The following is a 12035-nucleotide window of genomic DNA, read 5'->3' as shown; positions in this document are numbered from 1 at the left end:
GTGCGCGAACAAGCCGAGCTGCTGCTGAGCCAGTACGCGGCCAACGATCGTGTGAACGTGCGCAAGTAAGTTATTTCGATTGCATGAAAAGGTAGTCGAAAAGTGTAGTGCCAAAGTTCCAAAGCGTTCTCTTGGTTGACACGCAGGTCTGGAACTGAAGAGCAGTACAGCGAAAGGGAACAGTTGTTACAAGAGATAATAGACATAGCAAGGAAGGGCGGGCATAAAATTAGAGCGCCTCGGCGTGCAAGCTTCTGCTCGACAGCAAGTTCTGAACCCTCATCGTCAACAAAGCGCATCTCGGGTGCACGGGCTGGGGATTCTGCCGCGGATTGTTTCGTATTGGACGTCACTGATGACAGCGTATTGCAACCATGTAAGTATGCGGCCACCCGCCGAGTCTTTAAATTTACATGATGGCGGTTATTAATGTGTTTGGATGTTTGTACACCGCTTCAGGCAGCCTAGACGACTCACCGCCACAGGTTCAGCTGCTTGTAATCGACGAAAATGGCAACATGAATCTGTAGCAGGAGGGGTTCTTGGAGCAGTTTGCCTCATGCGCCAGCCTAACGGACGCTGACGGGAGCAGTGATCGACAGCCTGCGGCTGCATCTTACAAAATCCAGCCTTCTTGCGAAGCCAGTACTTCCTCACGGCCAGCTGCACGAAGTGAGCTGCAGCGAGGTAAGCGAGGTCTACACATTTGATACTTTTGTAAGACGTGGACTGACAGAAATGAACAACGCGAGACATTTTTGGTGCAACAGTAGCACAAAATTGATTGGTACAAGCTGGTTGCCACCATAAACATTTTCAGAAACCAAAACTCCAAAGGGTTACATTACAACTACACTAGGTGTTACAGCTAAATAACCACCTCACAATAATATTCAAAAACAAGAATGCATTTTTAAATCACCAAGGTCTTGGCTGTCATTCATTACTTGAAGCGGTTTGCAGCACTTGCAATTGCTATACCGGAATTAAACTAAGAATAAATGTTAATTATATCTATTAGATGAGAGGGTGGATTGTGGATACGTGTTGACATAACTGCAGTGAACTATAGAGAAGCTTGAATTTCTGTGCAGTAGGCTGTGAGGCGTAGCTTTATGAGTGACAGTTATCTTTCACTGCCTGCATTTCTCTATTTTGCAAAGTGAAACTGCCACTAAGAATGTAGCATCTCGTGATCTGCCAGAATCAAGTCATCAATAGCTGAATACGGATGGACTGCTGTCAATATGACTGAGGCAAAATTCGCAGCCCTTGATACTGATTGAAACAAGCACTCTGGAATAATTGTGCAAAACACAATCAACTTGAGCAGGAAGTCATGTAGCTGGAGATTATACCAAGGCATGATGCCAAGTGAGAATGAGACCTGTACATGCTCCTCAAGTGTATAGTAATACACCGTTGACTGTAATCAATGCGAAGGTTATATGGTACATAACAAAGGTGTGCCACTCGAGAGCTTTATTTTATCATCCGCAATATCAATATCATTATTCTGGTCAATACATGTATACTTGGGCCCTTAACAACAAGAACGTTGTTTGGCTTTTCGAGACACGAACTGCATTACTCGGACAGTACAGTATATAGCCTCTGCTTCTGCAGAACGTTCATGATTGTCGAAAAGAAACACTGAAATTTGTAAGTATTTTGGATCAGTTTCGCTCAGTTCACCTTTCTAAAAGCCCTGGAAGCAAAACTTGAACACAAATCAAGGGTAAGAGAAAGCGCAGTTTGTTTAATCACATACATTACATTGAAGGGTAACAACATGAATGCTTCTTTGTTCAGAAGCGATAACACCAGTACACTTGGGACGTGAAGGTGAAGGGCACTGGGGAAAGCAGGCATGACCACTATGACCTGAATAGCCTTTGGATCGTTTTAAAGTAACAGTGATATCAGCAAATGAGCTGTACTCTTTGCTGCATTTGGTTCACATTCTTCAGACCTTTCCGCGAGAGTGGTGCTGACTCGTGAGGCCTTCCGTTTCACATCAGCCTCACATGCGAGGGGTTACTCGTGTACTGGCTGCATAATCCCAGTGGTTTCACCTGCCTTTGTAAATGTTAGGTCATGTGCATGAGATTCCTGTGATACAATTTGCATGCTTAACTGGTGTTGTGAATTGTCCTCTGCGAGGAAAAGGAAGCAAGACAATAACAATACAGATTACGAGTTTCTTGAAAAGAGGATGAGGCATGATATGCTGGTGAAAGAAAAAAATCATATGATCGAATAATAATAATAATAATAATAATAATAATAATAATAATAATAGGTTTTGGGGGGGAAGGAAATGGCGCAGTATCTGTCTCATATCGTTGGACACCTGAACCGCGCCGTAAGGGAAGGGATAAAGGAGGGAGTGAAAGAAGCGCGACGTTTGGCTTTTGAGGAGAGCCGGCTGGCATAGGAAAGAGAGCGCACCCTCACTGCAGCAACTTTGAGGGTGCAACAGGAGGTGCTACAGCAGCTTGCGTCGATTTGCAGCCCAACATCAGGTAGTGTTAAACATTGTGGCCCACCTGCTAAAAAAAATAGACAAACTATAGTAGACAACGACAACCGTGTGAAAGCGCATGTCCTCCATAAACAGGCTCTGCTGTATTATCCTGGTAGGCCTCCTTAAAAAAATAAAATTCACAAAGACGATCATGGAAGATGTACTTCTCATTTCACAGGCAAGATGTGTACTTTCAATACCTATATTTGTATGGCTGCGGATGAGGAAAAGACACATTCATTGGCCCCTTCAAGCACTGTGTCCAGGTTATGCGGATGCAAGGTAAACCTCATTACAGTCGTTCCTCTTTAATATGGACACTTCGGTTCCCGAGCAAAACAGGTCCTTGATGTAGTAACGAATCGCAAATTAAAAAAAAACATGCTAAGGTCAAAGTATGCTTCTGTGCATAATGGTGGTCATTGAAGCTGAAAATAGAGAGTTTTGGGATTTCCAAGCGTATAATCCTGGCTGCCATTATACTCGAAATAATGGGCCACTTGACGCGCCTAGGGATCTGTGTATGCTCTTAATGGCATCTCGTGGCCAGATGACCCGACTCCTACTACAGCGGTTCACATCCCAGGGCCCCACGACTCTTGTCGGGTGAGAGCTGCTGAATTAAAATATTTACGTAGCACAAGGTGCAGAAAGAGTTTTCATGAGAGCCGTGTATGCAATAAGGGAAATTGTAAGGGGGCGCCGACTTGGCAACCTTTCACCTTAAAACATATGAAATCAGAAAAGAAAAAGGCCATCAGACAGCCATTTCCAGTTTTTCTTTATGTTCTTGTGATGTGCTGTGCTCAGAACGCCAAAAATGAAACGTTTGGTTGGTTACTGGATATTCTGTACCAATTGCCGTGCATATTAACATGACATGAATGCGTGGACCCCGATGGGCTCTGTGCATTTTCCCCCGTTCATTTACCACACAGCGAGTTTCCATATTAATGAGGGATAAACACATTAAAAAAATTTGGTCCCCAGAAAAATGGTCCTTAATCATTGCCGTCCACATTAACGGGGGACGTGTTAACGAGGCACGACTGTATGTTCTCTCAGCAGGTTTGATTGGTGCTTGAAGGGGTTAAAACGGCATTTTATGTAGCAGATGGTGTCAAGTAAGTCTTAAGCGATGGAGGGCACAGGCCAAAGTATGAAGACACCTGACTGCCATGCAGGCAGGTGTGGCAGTTGGTGCGAATAGTCCCAGCTTTATACATCTGTGCCACCTGTTGCCTCAGAAGCTTTTGTTCTTTTTTTTTGAAATCTAAGAACGCGAATTCTGCGGCAACCTTCCGAAATCTCCATTCAACAGCTAGCCGAACTTGGCTCATTTTATGGTTGAAGGTCTGCTGAGGGGGTGTCAGGAAGCATCCCCCCCCCCCCCCCGTATTGCTTTAGCAACAGTGGTTTCAGCGGATACGCCGGGTCTCATAGATCACAAAGTTCTCCTTGCTTGCAAGCTTTTAAATTTTGCAGCTGGCACCACTTGCCTCCAGTATTCCTGCAACACAAAGACGCACATAAAGGCACGTGCACAGAAACTGAAAACTGGAGACATTCGCGTAGTCAAAGCGCATAACACACTTGCAATACCTTAGCTCTCAACACTAGACTAGGCATGCGAGGCCAGAATAACTAAGAATACAAATAAAAGCTGCTCCCCCAATATCCCTCTAGCTTTGGCGGAATATTGTCACATGACTCTGAAGAGACGACAAAACATCATAAACATCACAAAAATCCTGTAACATCATAAAAATTATATGCTTATGTAGTCGGCTTTGAATTTTTCCTCTTTTTCCATGGCTGACTTCCCTTATGCCTTCGTACTCATGAAAGAAAGAACCAATTTGAGCTGTATGTTTTGTTATCTACATTTTTTTCATCTTTAGTTGTTGGTTGCTAATATTATGTCGGGCTTTTCATGGTTCGTTACTGTTTACTCTAATGTTTTTGCAGTTTGGTTACTAATACTGTTTTCTCCTAAAACATGCTATACACAACTTGCTCCTCTTCAACCAAGATTCGTCACAAATGTTCGCTGCAAATGTTCACCCCACTCCCCTCTGCAATGCTTCGGCGATTTAGGGTATTGTAAATAAATAAAGAGGTGAAGAGACGCGGTGGAAGAAGCTCGCCATTTTGCGCTAACGCGCCAAGCTCAGGTCGACTGACCCCTGTAAATAAACCTGTAACAATATGTATAGTGTGTGTGCGTGCGTGCATGTATGTGTGTGTACACGTTGCATTTTTTTTAATCCGGATGCCTATACCTCCCCCTCCAAACACACACACACGTGTGTGTATATGCTGGGATGGGTAGGTACAGGCATCCGAATTTTAAAAAGATGAAGCACTGACAAAGCCATGCGAGCATGCTACGAAAACATAACATCGACAATCGCAATGAAACGCATGCCTCTATGATGCATGGTGAGAGTTCCACCTTTCATACCTTTACTTTGTCACTCTGTGCCTGAGATATAAAACCCCTACCTAGGGACATTTGAGAAATAATAAATAAATAAATAAATATTGAACCTGGGCCTAACTGGTGCACAAAATCAGCTAAATGATAAAGTTCACAACCTGCTAGTGTCTCCTGTGTTCAGAAAGCAAAACATAAAAAGCATACTTATGAAGAGTAGAAAGTTGGCACATTCAGTTGTGGGTATAAGTGATGTTTAATTATTGAAATTTAGCAGTATTACAAATGAAGCTAACACTTTTCAGCTGCTTCTGCAAAGCATGAAATGACATTTTTTCACCGAGTCATGGCTTTATTCAATGATTCAAGTTCCGTCAGCCATACCAGTCGTAGAAAGATGATTTTAGTCTTCCTGAATTCATAGTCCGGCTTTGGAACATGGTTCACCTCTGTCGCTAAGTGCAACTTGAAGGATGATAGTTTCTATGTTTTTGTCCTCAAGGTAATGTGTTTCAAGGCTGCGACACTCGTTGCAGCAGCTAGATTACACACCCAAAATTGCGTAATCTAGCCCAGTGCCTTACCTGCATCATGCCGTCTTCCTGGATAAGACCCATCTAGTTGGCACACGATACCATTTGGGCAAATCAAAGATTGGTATTTCACTTAGCCGCCGCGGTGGCAGAGTGGTTGCGGATTCGATCCTGGCCGCGGTGGTCGAATTTCGATGGAGGCGAAATTCTAGAGGCCCGTGTACTGTGCGATGTCAGTGCACGTTAAAGAACCCCAGGTGGCCGAAATTTCCGGAGCCCTTCACTACGGCGTCTCTCATAGCCTGAGTCGCTTTGGGACGTTAAACCCCCATAAATAAAGCCAAACCAAAGATTGGTATTTTACGCAGTGCATTCTTTTATGCCCGGAAAAGTAATCCTGCTGGTTCCTTTTGGGACGGCATATGGCACGGGCAGTGCCATCAATGAATGCGATGCAGTTTGACAGTGGTGCGCCTTTGTTTTTGACAGCCTGTAGCAACAAAAAGGGTTAAACAATAACTGTATGCATACATAATGCTTCAGACCGTAAGAAACCATAAATGTGAGCTTTTGCAATTTTAGCACAGGACACCATGGTATCGAAACCTACATGATGAAATCAAATTGCATTTTAAATTATTTCCTGGGCTTAGGTAGATTGCATGCGCCGATCCATACTGACTGATCTTATGCTTCATTAAAAAGACAGAACACCCCAGTGCACTGATGCACAACCCCTGCACCATAGTGACCTCGCACTGCTATGGTGTAAGGTTTCTATTTCATGATGTGATGTGCTAACTGTAGGACCTCACATTCATGGAGTGTTGCGATGTGGGACTATTGACACTTTTGCAATATTTATAATTTTTGAAAGGATAAAACTGACTTACATTAGCGAATTCCCTGAGAGGGGGAGGGGAAAGCCATTCATGGTTGTTTATGTCTTTCAAAAGGTACCCGAAGTTGTCCGTGATGTGGTTGAGCATTTTCGATGTTATGCTCGACATAACCGAAGTGTGCCTCGCGAAGATGAGCTCCAAGTAGCACCACCCATTGGGGTACGCCAGCCGACGAAGGGCGAGGCAGAGTGCTTCGCGGCCGGGCACCTTGACGTTTTGGGCACTAGGAACAGCGTTCGGCACCATCAGAGCACATAGCAGTTCGGTGATGTCGCCTTTTTCAAATCGAAACTGCTGCTTGAATAAGGAGTTCTCAAGGTTATTTATGCCCAGCAGTCCGTGGCAGCAACGGTATCGTAGCAGCTCCGACTCCCGTTGGCGCCGCATTTCATACTCTAAGTAGTCTAATGAAATGTCTCCCTTCGGGAGCCATCGCTCCGCACGCGACAACATGAGGTCGTCGATCTCCAGCCATGCGAGCACAGAGAGGAGACGATGATCACACAGGATGCTTGAGGGCATGGCGTGTAAGCTGGAGGAACCATCCGCCAAAAAAATAGCGGACGGCAAAAAGCGCGCGCTTTGCCGTGGCTTGGTTTGGATCAAATTGGCCCCAGAGATTTTTTCTGACGTGTAGTGGCGCTAGGTATTTACCCAAACGTGGCTGCACCTGGGTGTTGTTTGTCCATTGAGTGCCTGTTGCGGAACGGTCCGCAAACGCTAACCTAAAGGTTTCGTTAGCGCTTTGGATTTAGCGTGTGCAATCGTCTTACGGGTTGCGTATGCAAAAAAACGCAAACGCTAAATATGCCTAATGTTTTGGTTTCGTCCACAAAGAAATTATTAAATTCATTACACAGTTGCTCCTCACTTATTGGTATAACATCTTTCATTTTTGTCGTAATAGTTGTTTTTGAGGTGCCGCTTAGTAATTTGTTCAATTGGTCCCACTGTTCTTGAACATTTCTTTTGTATCCCTCGGAAAATGCATTACTAAAATACCTTAGCCTGGCAGTTCTTAGTTCTCGATTTAGCTGTTTTCGGTATTTGTTATATTTCTCAAGCTTGGAAGGCTGTCGTGATTTCATGAACTGCGCAAACATTTTCTCTTTGGTCTTTATTTTGCGCAGCAGTTCTTGTGTAACCCACGGCTTCTTAGGATTGCGTTTGGGCGGACGGACTTGCGGAAAACATTTATCATAGACAGTTTTTATTTTAAAGCGAAAGCTTTATTGGCCGCAAACTCAATATTTCGTCGTGGCGGCACTCTATCGAGGCACGTGACGTCACAACGCGCGCCTCGCCGCGGAAGTTTACTGTTGGTCTCTTCGATTTGGCTGCACTGGCTGCACTAGTTCCGCAGTAGTTCCGCCACCGCGCAACGAGCGCGCAAGACCGGTTCCAGCAGTTCACAACACTAGCGCCGCAGTGTCGCTGTCAAAACGAATAGGCAAGTTCACAGGCCTTGTCGTCTGCAGCGCGTCGCCAGCGTCGCTTCGCCGGCTCCCTAGGCGGATTCTTTGTGCCAGGTGCTCCATTGATTCGTGCTGATTTTTTTCTTTTTCTTGTGTGGTGCATCGGACTTTTCGTGCGTGTGTCTATAAACGTGATCGAGATGGCTGCCTGCTTGCAAGCGGCTATGGAGCTGTTAGAGTCCGACAGCGACGAAGAATTCGACGAGATGTGCATTTTAGTTGCATGTGGTGTCGTCAGAAACGATCGCCATCGTATCCCTGGCTACTGTGAAACTGTAGTGGGCACGTACTTCGAAGTGGAGTTCAAGAGACTCTTCCGGCTGTCTAGAAGGACTTTCGATGAGCTGAGCGCTCGCTTCATGGCATCCGCCTTCTTCCCCGATGCTGTACAAGGAAGGCGGCAGATTTCGGCTGAAAAAACATGCCTGATAGCTTTAGTCTACATAGGCTCCCAGTGCTCAATGTACTCTATTGCCGATAAATTTGACGTGACGGAGTCGTCGGTGCACGTCTGTGTCAACCGAGTCGTCAAGTTTTTACACGCCATCAGGGACGAAGTAATCTGCTGGCCTGGCAGCGCGGAGACTGTCCGCGTGAAAGCTGGATTCCTCGCGAAGAGTGGTGGCAGGGGGCCCCGGAACACTATAGGGTGCATCGATGGATGTCATGTGGAGATCCTCAGGCCGGATCAATCTGCACATTCTTACTACAACCGGAAGAAGTTTCCGTCCATCATACTGCAGGGGATCTGCGACGATAAAAACAGATTCACGCACGTGTTCGTCGGTTTTCCGGGATCAACACACGATGCGCGTGTGCTGAGAGAAAGCTCTTTCTTTCAGAACGCATCCGCAATGTGCGACGGTGGGTATCTTCTTGGGGACTGCGCTTACCCGCTAATGCCGTGGCTCATGACCCCCTTCAGAGACAACCAGAACAGTTTTCCTTCGTGGAAAAGAAACTTCAATGGAAGGCATAGCCAACAAAGGGTGACCATTGAAAACACTTTTGGGCTGTTGAAGCAGCGCTTTCGAAGGTTGTACTTCGTTGACGCCAAAACTGTAGTACAGTGCTGCTTCCTTGTAATGGCTGCCTGCGTTTTACACAATTTTTGTAACGAAGAAAGGGATTTTTTGGAAGAGTTGGAGACTTTGCCACCTTACGACGATGCAGGAAACCGAGAGCCAACAGGACATATTGACCCTAATTTGTTAGGCTACAGTGAGGCTCTGAGGGAATACATTGCAAAGCAGCAATGCTAAGGCAGCCTTGTTTTCATGAAGATTGTGTCATGCTACTGCCATGCTGTCTGTGTAGTGCTTGCATGAATTCTAGTGCTGTTCAAGTTAAAGTGAATAAATGTGGAAACATATTTTGAACGTTTCCTTTTCATTTAGGATACGTAGCACACACAGGTCACGAAACACCAAAGTGCAAGTGTTTATTGCTTATTAGTTCGCATGACCTCAATCAGCATATCAAACTTGGCCATGCGCTCTTCGTGGCGCTTCGCTCTCGCTGCATCCAACTTCAGCAGCGTTTCGGCAAGGACACTGTTTGAAGATGTCCTCTGCCTCTTCCTGCGGGGCATGCTGGCCGGCACCTCCTCCATGTCTCTGGAGGAGTTCATGTCCTCTGCAGCCACACTTTGCACACAAGAATACAAACATTACATCACTTTCTGTGGTTTGCACCAAGTACATCACTAGGAAACCAGCTGCACAAGAATGGACACATATGACATGCTTCTTTTGCTTAGGAAAATAATAAGCATTGCTTACAATGTAAATGTTATTTCAGCTTGCAGTCAGTGCTTAGTCTTGTCATGTGTGTTCCTTCTCATGTACCAGATTTAATCTGCCATTCCAGTTGTAAGCCTACCTAAAAAGACATGCATATAATGTAATTAGTATACTTACTCTGAGTTTCCTGCAGAGGCTCCAGTCTCGAGGAGTGCTGGTGGCTGTATATGGTGCTCTTTTTCCAGCACCTTGGACAGCTCCCTACATGGCGCAAGGTCTATTAGAACTATTCAGCAAGTCAGCTAGACATTTAATGGACTGGGTACTCACTCCTCGTACTCGCATGGCACACGGTGGTGCCCCGATGTGTTATTTTTTGTTCTTGCTCGCTTGTAGCTGCGCTCCAACGACTTCCACTTGTTTTCCACTTGGACAGCCGAAAGAGTGCCTCCAAACTCATGGTTGAGGAGGTTCGTCAACCTTGTCCAGAACATTTTTTTTGTCCTAAAGAAATCAAGCCAGAACTGAAACACGTACTGCAGCAACTATCAAACTCAACGGCAAAAACAGGGGTCGCATTTCCAAAAGCATGCTGGGATGAAATATGAAATGCACTTTGGTTTGTATTACAATGATTGCCAATACATTCAAATACAACAACCGCTCGGTACAAATTCTCGCATTTTTGTCATTTTTTTTTGCGTTTGCAAGCATGCTGCGTAGAATCGGGGATGGACACATACCTGAATCCCCCTTTCTGGCCAACCAGGTCCTTAAATTGAACATATTTGTCGATTAAAAACCGCGTTTTTGCGCCGCTCCAAAGCTCTAAATCTGCTTCCGCAGAAGCAGGTATAGGTGCAACTGCTTCTGCTGAGGCAGAGGCACCTATACCGCTTTCGTCGGAAGCACGTGGCTGGCTGGCAGGTGTGTGCTCATCTTCGAAAACAAGCACGTAGCGTTCGCCGTCTGGAAAAGAAAAAAAAAAGATAATGAGAACGAGCTGTAGACGCGCAAACTTAGCGAAGTGACCGAGAAATCGCACAGGGTGCATTTCCCTCGGCAGCACCAGTCTGTGGCGTTAGCGTGGTGCGACTTTGCTTGCGAGTACCAAAATGCTTCCTCAGACGGTCAGTACGAGCGCAGGTACGCGCAATTCGTGCACACGTAAAAGAGAATCCAGAATTTAAATTTTGCTGTTCACTGCTTGAAGCCATAGCAGACAAACAAAACCGCGCACCACGTGAAACGTGCTTACCACGTTTTTTCAGTAAGCCATTGAACAACACTCACCTGCCCCCTCGTACAGGTATCCATTCCCATCAGGAATGCAGGAGCCGTCGCTGCTACGGACAGCCGTCACCGTCTTCGTAATGTCGCCGACAGCTATTTCGACCGTCGTCTGCAGCGAACTTCGAAAAACACCCGCCATCGTGAACTGGCTGGCACTTGCTCCGAAGTGAGTGCAGCGCAGTCGTGAACTCGTTGAGAACTAGACCTGCACTTGTACAAAAAGAAGAGGAAAGTGCAGAGGGCGCGCGCTGCACTGGCAAAACGTGTACGACAGTGCTGCACTCTCTGAACTCGTGCAGCTAGTGCAGCCAAATCGAAGAGACCTTGTGCTTCGCTAGGGTGCCTCGATGCCAGCGCCGCCGGGGTGGAGACAACTTCAGCGGCGCCGCCATATTGAACCACACGGGATCAGCGGCGCTAGAGTTTGTAACGGCGCCGTTCATGCTCTCGGCGCGTTTCAAACTGCTTTAACTTGAACGGCCTCATCGAGAGCTACACTGGGCTACCAGTCGAACATTTCGCGGTACATGGGAGAGACCAGTTGTGATTCAATATGGCGGCGTCGCTTAAGTTGTCTCCACCCGGTGCTGGCATCGAGGCACCCTATGCTTCGCGCGCTCGCCGCGCCATCTGGCATGACGTCATACCGCGCCGCTCGCCGCCGTTTGGTAGGACGTGACACCGCGTTCCTCGCGATTGCGCTCACCTCCGCTCGCTTCGACAGCTGCGTCGCATGCGTGATAAGAGGTCACAGGATTGAAAAGGAGAGCTGGCGTGCGCCGCAACCACACTTGAGGCGACAGTATGGACGGCGACAGTTATGATAAGCTGGTGGAGGCCTGGAATCGACAGCGGAAGGAGATGAGGAGGAAACGAATCGCCCAGGAAACAGACGAACAGCGCGCCGAACGACTGGCTAAACGCCGCCGTGAATATGCCGCTGCGACACAGGCACGTTTAACATCCGGTGCCTCGACCGCTAGGAGCAGCGACAGAAGCCGGAGGAGAGACCTGAGTCCTGCTTCACTGAAGACGACCCGTAATGAACGATGGAATGCGACCAAGAGACTTCAGCGGCAGACTCAAGAAACCGAAGAACAACACGCCGTTAGCCTAGAGAATAGGC

The 12035-nt window shown here is 46.6% G+C and overlaps 2 protein-coding genes across 2 annotated transcripts; both read right to left on the bottom strand.

Moving 5' to 3' along the window:
• Positions 1-2132: 2132 nt before the first annotated feature.
• On the bottom strand, positions 2133-6786 carry LOC144098123 (uncharacterized). The gene is made up of 5 exons (XM_077630665.1): positions 6391-6786; positions 5864-5987; positions 5549-5629; positions 4027-4037; positions 2133-2156 (listed from the first exon to the last, which is right to left on the bottom strand). The coding sequence occupies exons 1-5, from the start codon at positions 6784-6786 to the stop codon at positions 2133-2135; spliced, it is 636 nt and encodes a 211-aa protein (XP_077486791.1).
• A 2528-nt stretch (positions 6787-9314) lies between these two features.
• LOC144096645 (uncharacterized) lies at positions 9315-11195 on the bottom strand. Its single transcript, XM_077629474.1, has 5 exons — positions 10910-11195; positions 10360-10585; positions 9947-10120; positions 9794-9877; positions 9315-9520 (listed from the first exon to the last, which is right to left on the bottom strand). The coding sequence occupies exons 1-5, from the start codon at positions 11046-11048 to the stop codon at positions 9316-9318; spliced, it is 828 nt and encodes a 275-aa protein (XP_077485600.1). The 5' UTR covers positions 11049-11195; the 3' UTR covers position 9315.
• Positions 11196-12035: the final 840 nt, after the last annotated feature.

Source organism: Amblyomma americanum, chromosome 7 (genome assembly GCF_052857255.1).
Source record: "Amblyomma americanum isolate KBUSLIRL-KWMA chromosome 7, ASM5285725v1, whole genome shotgun sequence".
NCBI classification, from domain to species: Eukaryota; Metazoa; Arthropoda; class Arachnida; order Ixodida; family Ixodidae; genus Amblyomma; species Amblyomma americanum.
Note: the sequence above shows the minus strand (reverse complement) of the source record. Positions and strands in the feature narration are given on the sequence as shown.